This window comes from Lepidochelys kempii, chromosome 10 (genome assembly GCF_965140285.1).
Source record: "Lepidochelys kempii isolate rLepKem1 chromosome 10, rLepKem1.hap1, whole genome shotgun sequence".
In the NCBI taxonomy this organism is placed as follows: domain Eukaryota; kingdom Metazoa; phylum Chordata; order Testudines; family Cheloniidae; genus Lepidochelys; species Lepidochelys kempii.
Genome location: NC_136389.1, coordinates 5,878,085 through 5,903,600, shown reverse-complemented (window position 1 = coordinate 5,903,600; position 25,516 = coordinate 5,878,085). Strand labels below are relative to the sequence as shown.

The window sequence follows — 25,516 nt, the reverse complement described above, 5'->3', positions numbered from 1 at the left end:
TGACCTCTCTTTTCCTGTCTGTCTTGTCTACTTCGATTGTAAGCTCATCAAGGCATAATGTCTCTCATTAGGTGTTAGTGGGCCCCTGATCTTGGCTGTAGCACGTAGGCCCTACTGTCATACAAATAATAAATAATAACAATAGTTGGCTCTCTGATAAGTTAAGCATCAAGGACAAAGCTGTATCAGTTTCAGCATGAGGTGACTTAGAATGGTAGGAAAAGATACCAGCCTGCTAGCCAAGAGGGAATTCAACTTGTTTTAATTTCTGAAAATACGATTTAAATTCAGATCCACACTTACATTCAGAGCCAATAAATAGACACAAAACAGCTTTTCAGGACTTCACAATCACTGTCATTTACATAGTAATAAAGTGACGGCATTACATTTCATAAGCAGTTTGGTTTAGAATGTTATACGGCACTATGAATGAATTTTCCATTTCACATTCATTTAATAATTCTTTTTCAAGGTATTTTTATTTCTGGGGTTTTTTTCAAGGGATTTGAGACACTTCTGGGCACTGCGTTTGGAGTCTCTTATGTGGATTAATTACAGTAAAACAATGCAAATGGTTAAGCAGCACCTCAAAACTATGGCATACGCATGCTTCCAAGATCAGTAAATTAGTGCTGTGAGCTGTTCCTTTGAAAACTTCCACTTAAGAAATAGTGCTTTTTCCTTTTTTAATATAAAACATTCACTTAACAAACTTTTGAGAATACTTTGGGGCAAATGAACCAATACACTCTCTGCTTTTTGCTGACCAAAAAGCAAATAGGATGGTTAAAACAAGGTCACAGCTGCTTTGCATCATCAGAATGGCACAGAGCAGCCAGAATGTACTGGTAAATTTGTCCCCAGCATATAGAAAGAGAAAGTGATAACACGTCTGATTGCTTTAGCTACAGTGCCTTGGGCATTCCACAGAATCCAGTATAGTCCATAATTCTTTCATGGGGGAGGGGGAATCTATGTACATTTGTTTGAGCTTGTGGGTCTCAGGATTTCAGTTTCATTTCTGATTTTGATCCCCCCAGTTTTTCAGCTCTGCAGTTTATTTACAGTTTTTCAAGCCAGGACCTTACACCTTACTTGTTTGCATATGTCCATTGAATTCCATGTTTCTCTGGGTTAGCATTGCTTCTTGCAAGCGGCTGCTGTTCTCCTGTCTGTGCTTGGTTGGATCTCCGTCTTCAACACCATTCCCCTTCCGGAGACATAAAACTTTCTGAAAACTCTGCTTGAAGTTGTCAGAGAGAAATCCATAAAGTATGGGATTGGCACAGCTGTTTGCATAGGACAGAACCACCACAAAGAAGTAAACACCAAGTAACCCAGGTTCTTCTGGCAAGGTGGATATCAAATTAACAATGTTCAGTATATAAAATGGGAGCCAGCAAAACACAAAGACAACCACAATGATGACCACCATCCTGGTCACTTTCCTCTCTGACCGTCTGCGCCTTGTAGACCCAACTCGGACCCCAGAAGACTTGACCTTAATCACGATCAGCAAGTAGCAGAGGCAGATCACCATCAGGGGTCCAAAAAATCCTAAAACCGACGTGTAAATGATGAAGGCTGCTGACCATATGTTTACTGGCTCTGGCCAGTTCATGTTGCAGGTGTGAAGGTGTTCCTGAACATCTGAAAATATAATGACTGGAAGAACCACCAAGAATGAGAAAGTCCAGACTGTTGTACTGATCAGTTTGGCCACCCTTGGACGCCGCCATTTGGTGGACTTGATGGGATGAACTACTGCAAGGTAGCGATCCATACTCATGACAGTCAAGCAAAAGATACTGGTGAATTGATTAATGCCGTCTACGGTCATAACGAGCCGACACCAAAAGGCGCCAAAGGGCCAGTAAGAGATGGCGTTCTGAGTAGCCAGGAACGGCAAGCCAAGCATGAAGAGTACGTCGGCTACTGCTAAATTCAAGATGTAAATGTTGGTGACTGTTTTCATCTTGGCATAACGCAAAACCACATAAATGACCAAGGTGTTCCCACTGAGTCCGATTGCACATACAAGGAGATATATGATAGAGATAAGAACTGTGTGAACGTCTTTGGACACAGGCAGTCCTGGCATAGTCCTATTCCCCGTCATGTTCATCAGTGAGGAAGAATTTACATCTTGGGCACTGACCTCCATGCCAAAAGCACTGGAAAAATATAAAGGATCCATTTTTTCTTTCCCAATTTTTGTTAAGGCTGAGATAGATTAAGATTCACAACCATCTTGTTCCTGAAATAAGAAAAGGAAAGAAGAAAGAGAAGAAAAAAAGAATTTTGAAAAGCCATGCATTTGATGGGCAACATCCAGAACTGGATTTTACGTTAAGCATCTGTTGTAGGCATTGCTCAGTGTACCATAAATGTAATTACAAGTATAATCAACAATCGTTTTTGTATCAAGCAGGTGTTGCATTGGTATACAACATCCCCAATAAATAATAATATAAGAATCTATTATTCTTTTCTATGATTAATCACCAAGCTGGAACAGACCAATAGCTCATCACAATAGGGGCACATAAGTCTCGGTTTCATCCTCAGGAGCTGTTTGGAAAGGAATACGCCTGAAAAGCAGAGATGGAACTTTCAAATACAGATGCAGATTTTGAACACTCCAGAGTTCAGGGGCATTTGGATCCAGAGTTCTAGGTCAAGCCCATCACTACTCTAAAGCTTTGAAACCAAAAAGTGAGTTTTATGTATTGTTTTTTGCCCATCATTGTTTATAACATTGTGCTGGCATGTGGGTAGCAAGAGCAATCTTTTCCCAAGAAAGCATTGCCAGTCATGAATGTTAATTTCTGCGCACTGTCTCATGCCACTTCGAAGACAATGTGTCATTTGAATGATTCTATAACCCATCTGCCTTATGCCTCACCTCTTTCCGGGACCCAAAAAGAAGGTGAAATTCTCTGCTTTCCAGTGTGGAAAAACCACCTGAGCTCCTACTGAAAGAGATTAGCCATTAATTTAGGGCCAGATTTTCAAAGGGTTTTTAGCAACCAAAGTGTCACAATAGAACCTGCTGGGCTGAGGCCTTTTGAAAATCTGGGCTCAGCTATAGCTGCTGATTGGTTTAAAATCTACCCATCATTTGCTATATTCTGGTCCGTAATGGCTATGCATTAATCCATTGTGAGTAGCAACAGGCTTGAACCGAAATTCCAAATCTAAATGCCTAAGGGGAGAAGGGTGTTTTTAAAATCCAGACCGTATTTGCAGCTGAAGCTCATTCCACTGAAATATTTCCCGGATCTGCCTGCTCACATACAAACAATCTGATCTGATAGATTCAGATGCCACTTACAGTCTGCCTGAACCACTTGAAAACCCACGGGAAACATCAGCACCTGTGTAGGTGGGGAAAAATAAAACCATCCATTACAGCAAACAAAGCCTGAGTAAAAATTCACTGATATCTATGACGGGAAGTCCTATGTTCTGGGACATTTAAGAATAGACAAAGCACTAGATGTAGCACTCATAAATGCAAAGAAAACTGCATTAGAAAGGAACAGATCAGCTCATTTCCAGCTCTAAATCCTAAGTCCATTAACTTTTCCCGTACGCTCTTTCTGCATGACCCCAACTTATGATTTGAGCTCTGTGTCAAGAAAACGCCTTTCGTGAGCCCTGACTTCAATGGGTGCCCTGACAGTCAGTAATAATAATTCCCAGCTCTTACAGAACATTTTATTTCAGTAGATCTCAAGCCACTTTACAAAGGAAGTCAGCATCATTATCAAACCTTTTGCAGGCGGGGAAGGCATGGCCCAGAGGTGAAGCAACTTGCCCAAGGTCACCCAGTAGTTGAGCTAGGAGCAAAACGCAGGTCTCCTGTTTCTCAGCTCAGTGCACTATCTACTAGGCCACACACATTTGAGTAGGAGTTAAGGTTTATTAGCCAAGCTGAGTAGGGGGAACTTTTCCAAGCTTCTGCCTCCACTGTGGCTGACTCACACTGATGTTATTTATTACTGTATCTCTTGCATGAGCACTCTGTCTAGCTAGTTTATGGAGCCACCACTACATGCGTAATGAGGTGCAAAACAGACAGTGTAGAACTGCAGAAGAGTTTACATTCAGAACCTTGTGGTCAGCTCAGGAGATTACTTCTCTCTCTTTCATCCACTACATTCACAGTGGGCCATAGTGTAAGCGCCTCCAGCTCTCAGTAATAGTAGGAAATAGTTTGTTCTGGTTCTGAAATGTGCAGGTGCGGAGTCCATGTCTGAAGAAAACAGTCTGCTTTATCATTGGCAATTGGGGAAGATGTGCCAGCGAAGACAAAAAATGCACGAAGATTAGGACAGAAGACTGAAGGGGACTGCGGTTGAAGATCACAAGTACATGCTGTAGCTAGAGTATTCATCCCTGGATGTCTTCTAGTCAAGAGTGGTTGCTCTTTCTGGAAGATATGCTTTAGCCAAATACAAGTTACTGGGCTCCATAAAGGAGTAAATGGGTGAAATTTAAGGGCCTGTGATTTACAGAAGGTCAGATTAAATGATCTAATGGTCCCATCTGCCATTAAACTCTATGAAACTATAGCAAATATGGGAGAAAAGAAATTGGAGGGGAATTTGCAGGTTCTGTACCTGATGAACGGCCACACTACCTTGTGTTTTTGACAGTGCAGTGATGGCCCTGATAGAAGACCCTTGATAGATACAGTAGGCAAGTAACTTCTGAGATTGTATAGCTCACAGGCTAAAGAGGAGTGGGCTAGGTTAATATTTAGCTGAGGAGCCTCCAAATATATTTCAGAGTAACAGCCATGTTAGTCTGTATTCGCAAAAAGAAAAGGAGGACTTGTGGCACCTTAGAGACTAACCAATTTATTTGAGCATGAGCTTTCGTGAGCTACAGCGCTGTAGCTCACGAAAGCTTATGCTCAAATAAATTGGTTAGTCTCTAAGGTGCCACAAGTCCTCCTTTTCTTTTTCCAAATACATTACCACCCACGTTCTACAGAAAGTGGGGCTGGTGCTTCTGTGAATGGTACTCTTCCCTGCGGTGTGCCCATTCTGACCGTGTCCCAGCATTGTTGGGAAAGGAACTTGTGCTGCTGGAAGAAACGACTCTCAGTGGAGATGCAAAAACAAGGTCCTAATGACTTTTTTCTTTAGAGATTCCTCAACAGATTTTTATTTTATTCTATTTTGTAAAAGCAGGAGTTTTAGCCCTGGCACTCTTATTAGATTCTATCTGGTGCATTTTGTATTTTCGGTTCCATGGAAACCACATAGCTGTTGCTTACATGATAAAATGCTACTTCTAAACTCATCATGTTGCAATTTTTATCGCAAAAACTTTCACAAATTTCCATCAATTTGTGATACCCTGAGTACTGGCTAAATTCACAAGGAACTACCATTATCCCTACATTTGAGTTCTGGATGCCTTACTTGGGGAGAAATACAAAGACAGCTACCTCGGGGCTCAGCACGCCCAGTGGGGGAATGTGTGGGCAAAGTTTTAACTCTTAAGAACCCTCCTGTTTGTGTGCTGGCTCTGGCAGTCTTGAAAAAAATTGAACCTCTGCCTTTTGTGCCAATGCCCCCTGAGGGGTGAAAGCCAGATGCACTAATTGGTAGTGAAACCCATGGGAATGACAGAGGACAAGGAAATTCACAAGACCTCAAGCAGGTAAGATGATATCTGAAGACATTCAAGCTCTGAGTTTCTCTCTGCTTTGTGATATCAAGGCAAGACCAGGGTTGAGAAAGGCTTGAGTTGATATGTCTGCACTTTGCCAGGAGCAGTTCTCCTCCCCTGGCTTGTTCTGATGTGACCAGCCTCCAAATTGCTCACTCTGAGAACTATCTGGGGAAGGAAGAAGCAGGCCACATCAGGAATGCAAGTTGGGGATGGGGAATATAGACATGCAGTCCAGAATGGCACCACACAGAGATGTGCTGGGTTGGCAGACAAGAGGAAATGGGCAGGGAACATGAGGTTATCGGGTTTTATGGGACAGGCATATCCCAGGGGAGCATGGGGTAGAGAACTGGGGAAGGATGTTTTCTTCTTTGGGGGAGAAAATAGGACATGGAGGGAAGCATAGCTCTTCAGTGCATATCTTTATACAGAAAGAAGAGTTTTGCTGTTGTAGACTCCGAAAGCTCCACTCTTTCCATCTGCTATTTCAGCATCTTCAATGAATCAATAATAATAATACTTAGCTCTTATACAGCACTTGACCCCCCATAGGTCTCAAAGCGCTTTAGACAGGCGATCGGTATCACTTCACCCTCGCCAGCAGCAGTTACTTCTCTGCTGTACTGTCACTTCCGTTTCACCACCCACCTTCAAGCTATGCTTTTTAAGGATTCAAGAAAGCTTGCCTTCAAGGGGTTCTCTCAGATCAGAGGCTGGTACAGCCCACATTTCAGATTTAGAGAAGTGCTTCCATTACTAAGAACCTACTACTGCTGCCAGCTAATGGAGTTACACCTGGAGCTCCACCATTAGACTCATGCGGTTTCAGTGCTGAAGATCTCAGTTTCAACCTCTGAGATGCTATATGTGGGGTTGTTATACATATCTGAGACCCATCCATTGCTGCCCTGAGGACCTGAGGATGAAAATGACTATAAGCAAAGGCAAAACTGTTTTTATTGCTTTTCATACTCCAAGCTGAGAGAAATATAGAAGGTAAATAAACAGCTTAAAGAGAAGAGCAGTAAATAGGATTTTAATATTTTTTTTTAAATGTTAATAAGCTAGGGCTCGATTCTCCAAACTTTACATGTCCAATTGTGTGCATGATTTGAATGTACAATTACCTTTATTGCATGCATGAAATCAGATAATTGTGCATGCAAATGGCCATTCAGACACACAAATGGCCATTTGCAAATTCAACGGTGCAGTTTGAATTTGCAGCGTTGGTAACTGCATTCATAAATTAGGCTTGCAATTCAGTGTACTTGCTCCAAATTGTGCTATATACAGTACCTCAGTTACAATAGCAAAGCTAAGGCTTATCAAGCCTAATACTTCAGGACATAAACTTGTCACCAACAGAGATCAGGAAGAAGTTGCATAAAAACCAGAATCTTTGTGGGTAAAGGTTTCATCGGCTCCTGCGGCTTACTTGCCAACTGGAATCAAAATCTTCTCTGTACAGCATCAAATTTACTCGGTGTGAAGAGAATTAAGATAACAGAAAGTTAGATTATGGCTTTTCAGTGAAGAATAAGCAGCAGGAGCAGATGAAATGCGAACCTGCCAGATAGATCCTATTTTAAAGCAAGTGATGGAATTTAGTCATAGAAAAACCAGCTGGGCAAATAGCCAGGACACATCAGTAGAATTGTACCTCAATTTTGACTGTTTCTCAAAGTTTCCCACAATGTGCCAGGGGAGCTACTGGTTTTGATGGGGAGAAAAATGGCTGCACTACTGCCTCCTAAGAGTGCTCCTGTTGTGAAGCAAGGATACTGCCCCCTCCCTCAAATACAAGAGAATGGGGAGGCAGGACAGCTGAGCTCACTGCTTCTCCACTGCAGAGAGGGAAATCCAGCTCTTCGTTTAACAGGTGAAGCAAGAGGAGGGGCTTGAAATGAAGGAGCGGACCCTCAGCCGGCGTAAACGGGTGAAGCTCTATTGAAGTCAAAGGAACTGTGCCAGTACACAGTACCTGAGGATCTGGCCTTAGGAGGAGTGTGTGTTGAGGTAGGCAGGGGCGTAAAACAATATAATAAATGTGTAACTCTGCTAGACACCAAAAACCAGGGTTTTAGCAGGGACACTGGTTCATTACAACTACCCTGCCGGGGAGAGGGCTTAGTAAACATCATCACGCTGAACAAGGGGGTAAGCCAGGCTGCCCGCATCCCCAAAGGAACCCCCCACCCCCCCAAAAAAGTGGCCCATCAATTAAGAGGAAAAACCTGTGGGCCACGACCTGCCCAAAATACTCACCGAGCTTTTAACATTTCAAGCCCAACATTGCTTGTTTTTAGCCGGCTGATTTGACAGCTGTATAACTATGTCTCTCGGGAATGTGAACACCCCCTGAGAGACGTAGATACCCTGATCTAACTCCCAGAGTAGCCAGTGCTAGGTCGAGAGCAGAATTCTTCCGTCGACCTAGCTACTGCCTCTTGGGAAGAAGATTACCTAGGGCAATGGGTGAACCCTTCTGTTGGTGTAGGTAGAGTCTACACTGTAGCATTTTCAGTGTAGGCAAGCCCTTAGCACTGCCGGCAACCTTCAAACTCTCTATGCATATCAATCTAACCCCCAGACTCCCACTGCATTTCAAGTGACCTCCCACTCTTACCCCTTCTGCTTAACAATCTATCCCACCTTGTATTTAACTCACAGACTCTGCTTCCTTCCCAGAGCTGAGGAGGAGCTCGAAAGCTTGCGCATTCTGCCAAAGTTGGTCCAGTAAAAGATGTTACCTCACCTACCTTGTCTCTCTCTTAATAAACCAAGTTGGGCAAAGATTTTGCAATAAAACCCTTTTTTTTTTAACTAAATGAAAATTTCCATTTTTGTGGAAATTTTTCAATTTTCAGTCGCAATTATTTTTAGCAAATTTTTCAATTTTTTAAAATTCAGCATTCACAGTTTTTGCTTCTCCTGCCCCCCCCCATGGAAAAGGGGATGGAAAAGTTGGAAGAAAATGAGAGAGAGTAATTTTTTCTCACTTTTTCAAACGTCCCTTTTTTCTCATTGGAAAAAACATTTTAAAAAACAAGAGAAATCTTTTTTCTCCTTGGCTGAAGTGAAACCAACATGTGCAAAACCTGTTGACAAAATTTTTAAAAAATGAAAAAAATTGTGAAAAATTTTAATGAAACAAAAATTGTTCCATTCTCCATTTTTCACAAAATAAAGCCTTTTCTTCTGCTTCTTCTTCTAAATAAATAAATAACATAGAGCTTTTTTCACCTGATTAGTTGATACCACAGATACTGACTGACTTTGAGGGCAAATATACGATGTGTTACCATTTTGGCTTTGGGTAATGTATCAAATTTTTAGCAATTATATTTTTCTGCTGACAATTTTAGTGTTATCACCCTCATGACCAGCCATTATGTATTTTATATACATATTAGAGCAGGGCAAATAATTCATTGTGATAAATTATCCCATGAACTGTGCCCTTTTCAGTTTATAAAATGTTCATAAATGTATATTTGCAATTTGCAAGTCTTTGTGGAATAATTCATACAAAATGTTTCAGACTTTGGCATGTTCATAAATTATCCCTTTTGACTAATGGTTCCTGGGGTGTGAGTGGCCACGTAAGTCACATGGCATTATTTCTGCTCCCTGACTGGTTGTCTAAAATGTTTTAAACAGAAGAATAGTGAATAGTGATTAATCAACAGTGAATACTTTTCTTCCTACACAAATACACTTGTTTATGTGAGAGTCATTCCAGCAGCCCTACTGTTTCTATGATTCAGTGATTCTATAATTCAGGTAAATGAAAGTGCTTTCATGCAACTATCCATGAAAAGGTGTTAAATGGTACAATCACAGAATGAGCAGTGATGGTTTGGCATTCACACATATACTTGTGGGCACGGTATTAATAATATGTCTCTAGATCTCACATGCAAAGAGTAAATATTTTCTGCCTGGATTGTAACCCTAACTAAGCAAAATTCTATGCAGTTGTTTCCCAATAAACACATGCAGTTCGTGCAGTCCCTGCCTATCTACTGGTGACTAGCATTTTACTCCACTTGTTCGGCTTCTGTTGCTATAACCTCTCCAGGTCATTGCTCATTACAAAGATCAAACAACGTGGAGCTTGTCTGCGATGACAAGATCTACATACACCGCTTCAACAACCACCTCTACAGCCAACTCTCCCCACCTCTAAGTGATCACTTTAAAGCATCCCTAAAAAAACTTTGGGCTGCCTTTAAAAACTAACCTCTATTAGGCAAGCACTCCATTTGTTGCTGCATGCAAGGTGACTGCTTAGGATTGCCTGGGTCACTGTATTATATATGCATTTATATGTACATGGGCATGAACACATATGCAATGTACGTGTGCAGATGGGCTCAGATTCCTTGAGTCGCTGCTGCATTTGAAAGCAACGTTTAGCCATCCGGAGCTATTTGCATGAACACGCACACCACACCTTGTCCCTTAGGAAAGATAAACTGTCTAACTATTTTAAGCAGGATTATTATTTTACTCTGAAACCTATTTTAAGCAGGTACATTCTCAGGTTTGACCAGTAGCTCTCGTGGGGACTCGGGGACTCTAGTTACATTGTCTGCTTGAACTTCCATGCCTTTCATATAAACGTCCCATTAAAACAACCAACACAGCCCCGGTCAAGGACCCCACAAAGAGACAGGTGCATAAATCCCCGTGGGGGGTGGGGGGAAAGGTCCTTTTCACCTGGCTTTGCAAACAATTCCTCCGTTATCTCCGATCTGCCCTAAGAAGGAAAGTTTTAAGGAAATGGGAGCTCCAGACTGTGCATGGGTAAAATATTTGCATTATTAATACAAACTTGATACCACTCTGGCCTCAGCCTCCTATTTACTTTACCCCCTCAGGCGAAGTGAGTTCAGATGCACTTTGCCACCCCCTCCCTGATCAGTTATTAAAGTCTTTTCTCTCACGAATAGGTTGCAAGACGCAGAGGGAAAGTCTGTGCAAATTTGGCCATCAATCGGCTGGGATTTCAAAGGAGCCTAAGGGTGTTAGATGCCCAGCTCAGAATGGAATAGGTGCCTAACAATTTTTGGAGACAAAGGCAGGATCCCTGAGGACAAGCTGGAGATGAAAAGGGACCGCAAAAGAAGAAAGATCTTTCCAGTGCCCCTTCCTTGTGCCCCCGTACTGGCCTGGCCATAGACACTGGTGAATGTCACAAACCCCAGCCCCATAAATCTCTCCACACGCCTCTCTTCCAGTCCCGGCTTCCTTTGGCACATGGAAAAAACCAAGGGGGCAGGGTTACCTGCGTGTCCGTGGATTCTTCTTTGCAAGAGCAAGGTAGGAAATAAACTGCCCCCGCTTCCCAGTTCCAAGGAGCCCAAGTAGATGTCACACGCGCCTGGGCTACAGCCCCGAGCCGACTCTTCTCCCCCGAAGCCAGCTAAAGGAGGATCAGATCCCCCCCCCCCCCGCCGCGCCCCACCCCTTTAGGGGCTTTAAAACGGGCGTGAAAGGCGAGCAGCTGGTTGCCGCGCTCGCCCAGCCCAGCCCCACGGCGATCCGTGCAGCCAGGGGGCAGGCCAGGGGGAGCAGCGACCTACCTGCCGCAGCGGCGGGGACGGACGCGGATAACACGCTGCCAGAAAAGAGAAGCGGTGCCAGGATCCGCTTGGGAAAGGTCCTGTGTAAACGGGGGATGGTTGCGAAGCCTGGGTCCCTCACAGGGGCTCGGAGGCTGGGAAACACCAGGGAGAGGGCTACTTAGCAAAAGGGGGGCGGGCAGGCGAGCGGGGGGGGGTCCCAATTTCCACTTCCCCCAGCGACCAGCTGGAGTCTCCGGGGCTCCGGGTGGCGCGTTCAAAGGGAGGGAAGTTGCAGGTGCCGCCTGGCGCTCCAGCAGCTGGCTGCAAAGTTGTCCAAGCGCGCCCCGAAGAGCAGAGAGAGAAACTCCCCGTCTGGGATCTTCCAAGCCTGGCTCCTTCCCTGGTAAGGGGGGGGGCTCACTCCAGGTCCTTTAGTGGCAGGGGTCCCCCGCCTATGGGGTGTGTGGGTGTGTGAAAGAATGGGTGAAGGGGAGACGCTTACCTGCGCTGCCTTTGCTCTGGATCCCTTTGCTTCCTTGTCTTTAACCCCCCACCCCGCCGCTTTTAAAGATCTGGGGGCCGGGGAGAGGGGTTGGTTTGGCTGGCGGCTGCTTCTGGGATCCCTATGGCAGGTGGGTGTCCTCTGGAGCTTCGCCGCCTGCTGCTTCAGAAATGCCTCCCTTTCTCTGGTTTCCTTCTGGGGCTTGCAGGCTGTTCAGGGTAAATGCCCCCCCCCCCGCCTCTCTCAGAGCCCTCCACAGGGGGATCTCTCCTCCCCTCTCCAAGCCCTGCTCTTCCCAGCCCTCTGGGGAACTAGGCAAAGCTCAGCCTGCGGATGCAGAGAGAGCAGCAGCCTCTGGTCCTTTGCACCTACGCCCCAAGTCCGGTGGGTCACTCACTACGCAGGGATTTTAAGGGAGGCTTTTTAATAGATTCCCCCTCTCTCCTTCATGATGCTGTGTCTGTCTCCAGGAAATCGTTCTTTTACACACACACACACACACAATTCATCACCATGGCATCTGTCACAGCTTAATAGCCTTCAGCCAGTCACTTGGAGTGTATCTTTCTTTTCCTCCTGGATAAATGAGCAGATCATTCTGAAGACCTGGGTGGGAAAGGATCCATTAGCTCATCTGGGTCTATCTCCCTACCAGGTCAGGAATGTCCCGAAGGATTGACTGGTTGAGAGTCTTTCCACTGATTTCAGTGGGTTGTGGATCAGGCCCCTAAAACAGAACAGCTGAAAAATATTGGACTATAGGGCCATATTTTGCATTGATTTGCTCCCCTGTTGCCATCCCATTGACTTCCCTGGGGTTGCCCTAGGTATTAGGTGGCTGGAGTATTTGGCTCTCCTCTTTGAATGCAGCAAGGGAACAAATGAGACACATACGTCTTCTCTCCCATTTTTCCCCTGCACCCTTCTTCCCCACACTGGTGCAGCCCCTATGCCAGGAGTAGTCAATGATTTTTTGTCCAGGTCCAAAGTTCTTGGTCAAAGTATAATCAAGGATAGGCTCTAGAGAACATCATAATAAAACAACAATAATGCTTATAAGAAGTAAATAAAAAGATGTCATGGTCCATTCAAAAATGTCTGGGGGTCCAGATTTGGCCCAGGGTCTGCAGTCTACCCCGCCCTACACCATCCTTGCCCACTGAAATACCTAAATCAACCATCCGCTGCAGTCCCGCGCATTCACGTTGCTCGCACGGCCCTCTTCACACTGCCACTGCATGCTGCAGACATGACCTTGTGCCACGAGGAAGCTGAAAATGTTGACATGTATTAGCCTGTGTGTGACGGGGGAGAACACTGTGCTGTTATCCCTGTTCAGAGCTAGACTGGCCCCTCCAGGCACTCAGTTATTCATCGACATACACGGAATGGCCTTCTTCGTGACAACTTCTATGATCTTAATCCCCTGCCACGGCTTTTCAATTAGACAGCTGCCATTGAGGCAGATGTATAAATGCAAAACATAAAGGAGAAAAAGCCTGTTTTCAGCATGTCTCTTTCTAATGGAGTCTGCTGATGTATTTATGATCCTGTATCGCTAAATTAAACTAAGGCTCCCGCCCGCTCTGGCCATGACAATGGGGGCAATCATCTGATAACCATAGCGTTGGGTTGCTAACCAGAAAGGAAGCCGAGGTTTTGATTGCCCTCTTTGAAAACATCAGATAAAATGTGGTACACTTGCCACGTTGTGAATATCAACGTGAATAAAAATAGTGTTCATTGCAAGTGAACTTTTCTCAGAGGCTAATGTACACTAAAAAGAGTGAGAGCTGCTGAAAACACACTGAATTCATGAAGGTTGCCCAAAAGAAATGACACATATTCTGAATAAAGAGCTGGATCTTGCAAATACTTGTTGTTGTTATTATTGGGTGGGATTTCAGGGGCGCTGAGAGCCATTGTAACTGTAAACCCTGGATATAATATAATCCACTTCAAGCTGCTGCATCCCCAGATCCAGCACCTATGTGGGATTTTCAAAAGCACCCAGTATTGGTCTATTTCTGCTCCCATTGACTTCAGTGGTCAAATTCCCAATGGGAGCAGAGTTAGGTCAACACGGAGCTGAAAAATAGAGAATGTTTTGGGATTGCTTTAAAAGAAAAACATTTAGAAAACCTGAGTCAGCTGTTTTCCCTGTTGAATTAATTGATGAGCAGCAGAAGAAGGAACCGAGACTGGTTGCTTGAATGGGAAAGAAATATTATTCCAGAATAATGAGGATAAGTCTTTTGTTTTGGTTCAACCTATTTTAAAGGCGGGGATTCTGATTCGGATCCAGCTCCTGAGTTTATACATTGTGGAGGTGTTGCGGTCAGGGACTTGAGGCTGGGATTCTCTAATTAGAACGGCTAAGTGGGTTTAGCTCGACCCAAGTACACCTCAGAGGGGTGTGAAGACAAGTAGGAAACACAGGACAAATTTGTGCCTCTCTGAGCCAGTGGCTGCCACAGCCACCATGAGAACAATATTTAGTGCTTTTAGACCACAATTCAGTTTGGTATTTAAGGACACGAGTAGTCTCAATGGAGCCAATCACTGAAGTCAATGGAATTAGTAATTTGCTTAAAATTAGACACACGCTGGACTTGATGAATGGGAGTCATAATCCATAGCTCTTAAAGTGCTTCATAAAAGTGGGTGAGCAGCATTCGTTTACAAAAAGGGGAAACTGAGGCACAGAGTGGGTAAGTGGCTTGCCCGAGGTCATGTAGCCAGTCAGAGCTGGGAAATGAAGGCATGTTCCTGAATCCCAGTCTGGGGCCTTATTCATTCAACCATGTTGCCTTGTTGAACCAGACCTGCTGGCCTTGAAACACAGTGAACTCCACTGTTCTGGAGCTCCTAGTATTAGATCTGATACTTAGGGGCTGTGAGCCTCCTCTATGTTCAACTCCTGGCTTATATCTGAGGGAAGAAAATGTCAAGTACTGTAAAACAAGCAAACATCTCACTGAAATGAAAAAACATGCCCATTTGATAAAACATATTTGATTTTGTCTATAAATACTTGGACAAACCTAAGAAATGTTTGGATGCTCATTTGAACCTAGTCTGAGTAATCTCAGCCTTCTAGGTCTGTACAATTAATTTGAAATCTGTCCAGAACAGACTTTTCGTGATAGCTTATTGACGAGACGGTTAGGGGGCTTCTTGATCATGGTCTATACATTCCTATTCAGAGGTAGATAACAAAGGGTCTCATACTGGAAGACTCTTTAGTCTAGCAGACAAAGGTATAACAAGATCCAACGAATGGAAGATGGAGTCAGAAATCATGAAAGTGGAAATCAGACACAACTTTTAACAGTGAGGGCAATTAAGCACAGGGATAGAGTCCCAGTCACGAATTCTCCATCAGCTGGAGCCATTGATCCTGTAGCTGGGGGTGTGAATGCAGGTCCTGTAGACATACTCACACTAGCTTTAATCTAGCTAAAACTGGAAGAAAGGACACCATGTCTGTGGCTGCACAAGCTTGCCTGACCCCTGCTGTATTAATTCAGATGGGATATACGGGCCCAAAGAGTCAAAGTGTTAACTTGACCCTGAAACTGTCCAACAGTAAACAGTGTTCACCGAGGTTTGGGGTTTGGTATACAGAGACCTCAGGTTGTTTATATCCATGGCAAACCCACCATTAGACAGCCTTTTAACCTTTTATCAAAGCTATAGAAAAAAGAAGGAAAAACAATGAAGGCATTTAAAATGTAAAGTATTAAGACTTTTATTTTAACAGCATGCGGTATTCCCTGTCCCTTTTGCTGGATAGCGCTTTTAGGAGGAACATTTCCCCCCCACAACACACACACATTTCACAGTTTTTAGATGGTGTCAAAGATGGTAATAATTGTCCCTTTGGGGGCAGGGGAAGAGGGAGAAGTTAGTTGAGATAGGCCAAAGCTGCTGTTATTACTGTTGTTGTTAAAGTCCAATCCCATTGCCTAGAGGACAAAACAAGAGAAATACACCCAAAAGGGAAGAGAACAGAATAGCAGAGTTAGAAAGTGTGGCTTCTGTCTCTGGTGCTGACTCACTTACAACCTCATGGCTGGAAAAACACAGGTCCACAATCTGATCAGCCACTCGGAGAGCTGGCAAATTTAGACAGAGGGGAGAAAGGAGTAGGATAAGAAAGAGAAGGAATAAGGTGGGAAAGGAAAAGGACACACAAGGGAGGGAATGGGGGTATGTGACAAAGTCTCTCATCCCAGGTGGTATTTGGGGTTCAGCCAGAGCTGGTGGAGGTGTTAATGTCATCTGGATCATCCGGCCCCATCTGGTCAGGACATCTCTGAGGATCAGGACAACAATGGCCCAGTGATGGCCCAGTGAATCTTGGGGTCCCAGGAGATGGTGAGGATGGCAGCCATGTTGGCATAGCACACTACTTCCTGTTCTTCCATCTTCCGGTCAACAAGCATCCCCATCTGATAATTTCCTGCCAAATTTTCAAGAACCCCCAAAAGGAGTGATGGGTGGGATAGCTCATCTGCTCCTTATTTTGTTCACCAATTAGGCCTAGTTTCTGACACACCAATTTCAGTTAAGTGATCCCACACTTCTCTTGTTTACCAGACATGATCTTAACACAGACCTTGAATTATATCAGGAAGTTTTTTTGTTTGGACTAATTCAGTTTTCCTGTCTCACTTTTGAACCTTTGGTGAACTTTTATCCATGGTTCAACGAGGGTAAATTTGTAGGCCCAATAATTATGACACCCCTGTGTCCATATTCATTTGTGCATCCTTCGCTAAACCCACCCCACTGCTTCATCACTGCTATTTTTAGAGAGCTAAATAGATTACAGTTAGTGCAGGTACATCTACATGAACTGCAAATTATACCCCTAGCTGTAGTGTAGATGTATCCTTTAAATCAAGAATGGATGTTATTTTTTTCTAAAACATACACTCTAGTTTAGCTACATGTTGTTGCATTTTGCTGTAGAAATTAGTGGGTAAATTCTTTGCTCTGTATTATACACTAAGTCAAATTAAACTAGCTTTAAAAATTTAAGAACATTCTACCTTCCAGTTCTAGAGCCCAATGCGACACGAGCTGAAGTAGTCAACAGGAGTCAGGTTGGGCCTCCTCCCATGCTTCTACCAGGAAATTCAGAGGCAGGCGGGAACTAAAAAATAATGATTCGCAAGAAGTTAACTAAACTTTTTTGAATCTCAGAGAAGATCTGGTTCAGTTCATATTCTGTGTGAAAATTCAAGGCAGGGGTGATAATTTTATCTTATTCCACTCACACATTGACTGCTTCTCTTTCTTGAAATGCTTTTATAAAGTGTACTGTGAAGATTGAAGCAGCAGGATCCATGAATAGTTTTTGGATTTTCTTTGCGACTTTACTGATGGGGGCAGAAAAATCAATGGCTTTCAAATTAGTCCATTAGGGACCCCTCCAATCAACATTAATAGGCCCATCTGTTGCTGAATTGCTGGATCACCTACTGAGTAGTGCCCATGGCAAAGGAGTCTAAAGTTCTGGTTAGTTGTTCATTATCGTATTATCCAGTTACTATGCACTGTGACAATGCGCTTAATGATCCACAGAGGTCCCTGTGCTCAAAGCCCTCTTTAGAGGAAGAAGAAGAATGCAGAGTTGAAATAGCTGCTTAGCAAATATGACGCAATACCACCCTGGATGTAGGTTGTTGGGTTATTAGCAACTGACATGAAAAGAAAATCCTGTGGAAACAAAAAAGAGTGTTTCAAAACAACTGCCTTCAGTGGATAGAGAACTCTTTTACTAATATTAGGTTCTGTAGCTAGGTTGTCAAGGGGCTAAGCATATGCAGTTCCCCACCCAGTCCTCTTGTTAGAAATCTATTTGCCTTGAACTAATCCTGTATCGAGACAAACCTATTTAAAAACATGTAGAGCAATGCTGGGGATTTTTTTTCTGTTGGCAAATGAGTATTATTCCTATTCTTTAATTGCTGTGGTGCTCAAAATGCACTACCTACTTTCCAAACATAGAAGACACAATCCATGATAATCCATGCCCTTCAGTGCTTTGACTTGAGTTGGTCAGAAAATAGAGTTTTGCTTAAATGGAAAATTGGGGCAAAAAAATTTTTTTTACCCTACTTTGTCTAAATTTTCCCTGGAAAATTCCGACCTTCTGTTGCAATGTTGGGGCACGGAGGTTTTTGACAAAAGTTTTCTGTCAAAAAAGAGTTTTTTACCAACTCTGCCTGTGTCCACAGCCATGAACGTTGGTGAACTTCCGTCCTCCTTTAACCACTGGTTACTAACTGTTCACGTTCAAGTGGCTTCAGCCACTTAAGGATCCTTTGAGCTCCAAGAGTGACACAAATGACCAGCACAAGGAGAAGGTGAAGACACAGTTCCACATTTCCCTCCCTCTTCCCTTTCCTCCTCCCTCTTCCCCCCTTTCTGGTAACTCGGTAGCAGCCACCGAGTGCAGAGGCTGTGATTCTGGATGATCCACATGGACTGCGTTTTTGAAAACAATTCTTTGATTTTCACCCCCTCCTTCTCTCTCACTTCTATTTTGCATTTTGTAGAAGTCCATTGACTACACTCCTAATGCTGTAATGGAGAATTTCACCATCATAGTAAAATCAAGAGAGAAGCCCAGAACTTTATTCTTTGCAGTATAGTTGTAGCCATGTTGGTCCTGGGATATTAGAGAGACAAGGTGGGGGAGGTAATATCTTTTATTGGCCTAATTTATGTTGGTGAGAGAGACAAGCCTTCGAGCTTACACAGAGCTCTTCTTCAGGCTTTCTTCTCTAAATTGGAATGCAGATTACTAGCTCTCCATTGGACCAAGCCTGAAGGGATGAAATGAATGTGTGTGAGATGATCAATTGTCAATTACAGAATATTTAACAGACAGAATTTTAATACATCGCTTTGCACTTGTTTCAAATAAACATACCTCCCTTCACTGCATTCAAAAATGATTGAATAGGTTTCTTCTTACAGAATATTATAAAATATAATTGCAGGCATTTTCAGTTATTAACAGTCTTTGTTTTTTGAGACAGAACTTCCAAGCAGTATACTGTGTTCACACTGTATTTTTATCTGACTAACCTTGTGACTGCCACTAATAGGGGAAGTGTGAGAGCTGATATTTTAAAAACCAGCTATTGCATAGGGGTAGTACTGTACGGTTGTATAGGGATAGTACTATAGCTTTATGAAGCTGTCAGAACCACACAATTTTTCACTGGCAGCATTTCCAGCTGATTACCACAAGGGAGTAGGAGGCAGGAATCCTGGTCCAGGCCACTGACTGACTCTGTCATGTTGGGCAAATCACATGACTTATCTGTGGCTCAGTTTACCCAGCTGTAAAATGAGTGTACTGTCACGTTATGAATTTATAGGAATAGTATCAGACTCGAGCCACAGTTCTACACCAAGTAAGTGCCTGTGGACTAAACAGAGCTGCATAATAAAACCATTTCTGCAAAAGGCAGTAGCTCTCCTGCTGACATAGCACTGTTCACACTGGTGCTTAGGTCAGTGTAATTTATATCCCTCGGCGGGAAGGTGGCTTATTCACAGCCCTGAGTGGCATAAATTATACCGACCTAACCTGTAGTATAGACAAGCCTGAATCATATGTGCATCCCTGTTAGCACTACAATGAAGAGGAAGCTATTACAAAAGGGTTGGTGGGAAATGCTTAACTCTTTTGAGATTGCTCTATAGAAAGCTGAAGCAGGTGCCTCTGAGATTCTCATATGAGGTAAAAGTCACCCCTGAGCAAAAGGTTAGCAAGTGGCAGATGTGTCACATAAGCCCCCAAATAAGATTTAGAGGGATTTAAATGGTTAATATAGCTTGTGCAGGCTCACTGCACAGAGAGGGAATATCATCCACAGGTTGCCTACTGCCGATGGACCTGTCAACAGCCTCCCTGAGACCTCCTGGGGTGACTTTTTGTTGCATTGTAATTGCTGGAGTTGAGCTGAGTGGAGTGAAGTGATTCACTGTTCATTTTGTAACTACTGATGTGAGCAGCAGTTTAGCATTCCCAGTCTCCAGCCTTCTTTGGTTTTCTGCCAGACTCCTCATTACGCACATGTAAACATGTGCGAACCATTTAAGAGAACAGTCTTCATTAAATGAAGAGAGAGGCTTTATTAAATTGAAAGTTTCAAAGCTCTGATGCCAAATATTTATAGGCTTGAAGCCTTTGAGCAGAATTGTCAGGGACACTGGCATCAAATGAAGTGTTCTGAAAAATAAGGAGGCATCATTTAGCAGCAGAGATTAAAAAGTTCTGCTATCTCCAGTGGGAAAGTTTTGAGGTCAAACAGCATGTACAAGCTTTAGCCAGACACAACACATTGGGTGGGTGTCATATCGCTCCACTGGATACAAGACATCCTTGAAAAGATTTTTCTTTAGTGTAAACTGTTTTGCTCACAGAAGGAAGCATCCACCTGTTAAGGCACTGGACTGTGATTCAGCAGTTTTTTAATCTCATCTAATTCCTAGTCTGGCCACAGACACACTGTATGAAGACAGGCAAGTCATTCATCTGTCTTTGCCTTGGTTGGCCATGTGTAAAATGTGTTAATAGCACTTCCCCATCTCACAGAGAGGATAAATCCATTAATATCTGTGAGATGCTATGACAGGGTGGACTAGGCCCTGACGCCCTCCGCTCAAGGCCTCAGGGTTCTGCCACGCTCCCTCCCAGGAAGGAGCAGAAGAGATGTCCTCCAAGCAGCCTAGAGTAGTTGCAGGGAGCAGCCAATGAGAGAGGCTGCAGGAAGCAGCCAATCAGGGCCCAGCAGGGCCATATAAAAGATGCTGCAGAACAGAGCAGCAATCAGCTGCTGCCTAGAGCTGGAGAAGACAGTATTGTGTTCCTGGCTGGCCGGCAGAGCAGCAGAATCATGGACAGCTAAGTGGGGGCAGGGATCGGGGGAGCTAAGAAGGAGCTCCTTGCTGCCTGGTGAGACAGGATAAGAACTGAGCCCAGGGAGGGCCACAGGAAGATAGTGTCTCCAGGGAGGAAGCCCGAGTGGTATGGCCCCATACCAGGGCTGGGACTACTTAAAGACTGAGCCCAGAGAGGGCTAGAGAGACACCAGCCAAGATGTACTGAGATAGGCCCCTGGTGGACTGTATACCCAGGAAGGGATCTGTTGTGATTCACATACAGATAGTATGTGTGAATGTCAGGAGGGCTGAGACACTGAAAAACCACCTGAGAAACCACTGAGAGGGGTCATCATAAAGTGAAAGACTGCAGATGCACCCAGTCAGAAGGGGGTGCTCATGAGAGGTCGGGCAGATGCCATGACAGATGCTTATATAATAGGATGTTGGAACCCATATATGTGAATGGACAGTCTTACCCTGTTTGCCTTCTTGAGGGTCTTTCCTTTTAATCCACTCAGTCCTTGGACATTCAGCCCAGTTAGGTGTCAGTTACTGCTGGATGGGATGTGGACACCCATCTGTTAGGATCTAGACTGAGATTACTAACTTATTTAACACAACAGCTGCCATCACATGGCAGAATTAAATGATATAGTCTTTTTAACAAAACTCCTATTACTCCCCTGATAGTTACCATCAATAATGAAGAAGTTAAATCACTTGTGAGTTATTTCATCTAATTTCCTTAATTAGGGCACTGATGTGCAGAACTGGACATCTCAATGGCTCCAAAAGGGTATAGGCTTGAAAAAGATGGATAAGATCTGACTCACTTTCATACTTGTTAGCCATGGTTTTGATTATTTTGTTTATAAGATGTTGATCACTCAGTTAAATTGGTGTTTATCAGTCAAAGATAAATCAGCACTATACAGAAAGGGTTAATACCATTACCCAATCCAGGGAGCAGACCCGCAGCTTTACATTTTCACTGCTACAAACAAGAGCTAACTTCAGAGTGTACACACACACACACACACACACACACACACAAATGCTACAACAAAATGGAAAATTTTCCAATTAGCACAAACCATTTTTTGTTTATCTATCTTGTACCGCTTGTTTTTTCAGGATACAGTGATACTTTTCCCAGTTATATATAGCACCTGCACCAATCATTCCTAGCATCTTATCCAGCTTTTAATTATTGTGAAGGTCACCAAGACTTTGTACTAATTATCCTGTTTATATCTGGTGTCGCTTCTCAAAGGTTCTGCATATGCAAACAACAGAATTTACATACAGTTCACACTTAGCATGGAATAAGTGAAGAGCATGCTGGGATTTTGATACATAGTTAGCATAAGCACAAAAGCCTTTTAGAAATATATGATATTAGTTAACACACCGGTGTAACCCTGTTGTATTCATAGATTTTTAAGCCCATAAGGGATCATACTGTAGTCTGACCTCATACATGTCATGGACCAGAACTTCATAGGACTTGCCTCTGATTCTCACTGGTGTAACTGAGAAGAATCAAGGACTAGGCCATGATTTTAAAGTGATTAGTGATTTTAGGGACCTCAATATTTGATTGCCCAAAGGAGCCTGATTTTAGAAAGTAATGAATACCCACATCCTGAAAAATCTTGCCTTTAACGGTGTCTCAAGATGGGCATCAAAAAATAGAGGCACTCTAAATTACTAGTCACTTTTTAAATTCTTGGCCCTAATCCGAACCCTAACCCATAATCCTTACATAAATCAAGATGTGCATCCATCCACTGAAGTACAAGGTCTTAATCCAGATTTACTGGTGCAACTGAGAGCAGAATTTTGTCCAAACACCCCAGAAGCATTTGATTTAGATCTAGATTCAAATGCTGTGGTTTAGCTCAGGTTTACTCTTAATCTAACTTTTGAAAACACTAAACTAGTGTTTCATCAATGACTTCAAAAATGACGCATAATCCAGAGAAATAATTCCAAGCAAAGAACTGAGATTGCCTTTCAGAGTGCTTTCAGATCGTTTTTTCACAAGGGGAAATTTTACTCTCTCCGTAGTCTTGGAACTCCTACCTGGTATTTAGTCACCACTCCTACCTTGAGTAGATCATAAATACATCTCAAAGGAAAAGTGGTCATAGGTCACAATGACACAGAGTAGCTTGGTGGTTGTCAAGGATATTTAGGAGGGACAAGTTGGATGAGTTAATATCTTTTATTGAACCAACTTCTGTTTGGTGAGAAAGACAAGCTTTTGAGCAAGACACAGCTTTTCTTCAGGTCTATCTAATATCTATCACTGAGGCCCCAATTCAGTGAAGCACTTCAATATGTACTTAACCGCTTTGCTGAATAGGGAGGGACTAAAGTAGGTACTTAAGTACTTTGCTGAATCAGAGCCTGAACCAGTGCCCCATTGTTGGTTTTGAATGAGACATAGAAGTGAGATCCTGACCACTTGTATAATTAAAAGTCCCAGGACCTTTTTGTAAGAGTAAGACAATTCACCCTGGTGTCTTGGTCCATGCTGTTTAAAAGCTGCTCCACTTTTCCCTCTGGATGTTTTCATATCAGTGTGTAAAGTGCACTATAAATATAGATTATTATAAGTGTGGCTGGTAGCTCCACCTTGTATTAAGGTTGCCCCATGCACCCCATTATAAGACCCTGTTTTCAGTTGCTTATAACTTTGCCAGACTTTAACCATTTGGGTGGAATGAGGTCAGGGTCTTGTGAAGAAACTAGTACATGGTCATGTAACAAATGACTGTATCATAAGGCAGTTGCACAAGGGGGCCGAAATAAGATTCTCTGAGTCTCTGTTGCTTTCTACAGTGCCAAGAACACAATCCCTGCTCAACAATTAACAATAATAATAATTTCAACCCTTCCAGTAGTGGATGAGGATCAGCTGAGGTGCTAGCAGAGCAGGTGTTTCCAGCATCACCTAGCCAGGGATCAACATAAGAAAGCTGAACATGGGCTTTTCTGAAACTGATAGTTTCGTTGGTGCAACAGTTTGATTTTTAAGGATGAGCTCCTCTGAGAAAACGCTGGTCTCATTTTTTAAAGGTGGCAGGAAAGGCAGATTTGTGCTGTCATAATAGTTCTCCCATGTTAGAAAAACATAGTTCATTGGACCAGCAGCTGGTCTCTAGTTCTTCCCCCCACCCTTGGATGCCATGGGGCTAGATTCTGCATAGCCCTCACTCAGGTGAACAGTACCAAGTGGGGATATGGTGAGGAAGTATAACCTACCTCACTGGGGGACTTTAGCTGTGGACCTACAGAGCAAGAAGAATCAGACTCAACTGCTTGAGCTAAAGGAGTGTCTCCATTAGCTAGTAACTCTAGTAGACTCCTAAGCACCCAGATCTGCAAAAAAAAAAGACCTGAAGAAGAGCTCTGTGGAGCTCAAAAGCTTGTCTCTTTCACCAACAGAAGTTGGCCAATAAAAGATATGACCTCACCCACCTCATCTCTCTAATATCCTGGGACCAACATGGCTGCAAACAGATCATGAAGGGTATTTAGGCTCGTAACTTCCACTGAAATCCATGGGATTTAGGAGTCTAAATACCTTTGAGGATCTGGGTCTTATTCTCTTATGTGCCTGCACAGAGTGCTTCCTGATGCCCCCACCCCTGGAGGCAAGTAGCATTTTCTACACTTATTCCTTTACATGGTGTTAACTAATAGACAGTTAACAATGTGCTAATGTAAAATACTTTGCCTGGTGTCTGTGCTTATTAAAAATTATGGCAGCTGACAAACTCGCTGAGTTTTATAGCTTTGCATTTAACGAGAAGCAGATGCAAAAAATGACATTTTAAAAGGAAACCGTAAATGCTTGTGATATTTGTAGAATATTATAGCAACATTATTAAATCATACAGTCAAATTTGCTTGCACACTGGAGTGAGCCTGTCTCATTAGCAGGTGATCTATTCAGAGCTCGAATGATTATCTAATCAGTGGAATATATTTTCTTGAATCGTTACTGGCATTTCCTTTGGGAGGAGCAGACATTTTATGTTTTTTAAACATGTTGTTTTACCTTTTATTCCTTTTAATTCATGATTTTCTAAACAGCTATAATGCTTTGCACTTAAACCTTTCATCTAAGCATCTCAAAGGGCTTTACAAATATGGATTAATTAAAGTCAGTGAGGATTATTATGCTTCTCTGAAAGATGGGTAAACTGAAGCATAAAGAACGTGACTCACCCAGTGCTACTTGGGGTATGTCCGCACTGCAATAAAATGTCCGGGTCAGCTGACTCGGGCTTGTGGGACTTGGACTGCAAGCTGTTCAATTGCAGTGTAGCTGGTCTACACTGCAATTTTATAGCTCCACAGCTTCCCTTAACCAATCTGGGCCGGCCATGGGTGTTTTACTGCAGTGTAGGTATATCCTGGCAGTACGTTTGCACAGCCCTTGGCAGCAAGTCTCAGAGCTCAGGCTCACTGAGTTGGACTCATACTACAGCATTAAAAATATTATGTGGATGTTGTGGCAGAAGCCAGAGCTCGGGCTGCGAAGCCTCGGGATGGGGGTGAGCTTCAGAGCCTGAGCTCCCGCACAAACCATAGCTTAAAATCTCTGTTTACACAGCTACTTTTAGCATAGTAGCATGAGCTCTGTGAGCCTGACCTGTGTGGACGTATCTGTGGTGAATCAGCGGCAAAGTTAACAATTTATTCCCGAAGTCCTGACTCTCAGGCTGTGTCTACATTTAAAATGCTACAGCCAGACAGCAGGACTACTGTCACGCTTCAGTGAAGACACTGACTGCTGTGATGGGAGGGGTCTCCCATCACTGTT

General features: G+C 43.3%; 1 protein-coding gene across 1 annotated transcript; it reads right to left on the bottom strand.

The window, feature by feature from the left end:
- Positions 1 to 283: 283 nt before the first annotated feature.
- On the bottom strand, positions 284 to 11,912 carry SSTR5 (somatostatin receptor 5). The gene is made up of 2 exons (XM_073361373.2): positions 11,767 to 11,912; positions 284 to 2,260 (listed from the first exon to the last, which is right to left on the bottom strand). The coding sequence occupies exon 2, from the start codon at positions 2,198 to 2,200 to the stop codon at positions 1,088 to 1,090; it is 1,113 nt and encodes a 370-aa protein (XP_073217474.1). The 5' UTR covers positions 2,201 to 2,260; positions 11,767 to 11,912; the 3' UTR covers positions 284 to 1,087.
- Between the last annotated feature and the right edge of the window lie 13,604 nt (positions 11,913 to 25,516).

Excerpts from the sequence above, each read along its gene's own strand:
- SSTR5 (XM_073361373.2), bottom strand. The coding sequence starts at position 2,200 with ATGGATCCTTTATATTTTTCCAGTGCTTTTGGCATGGAGGTCAGTGCC.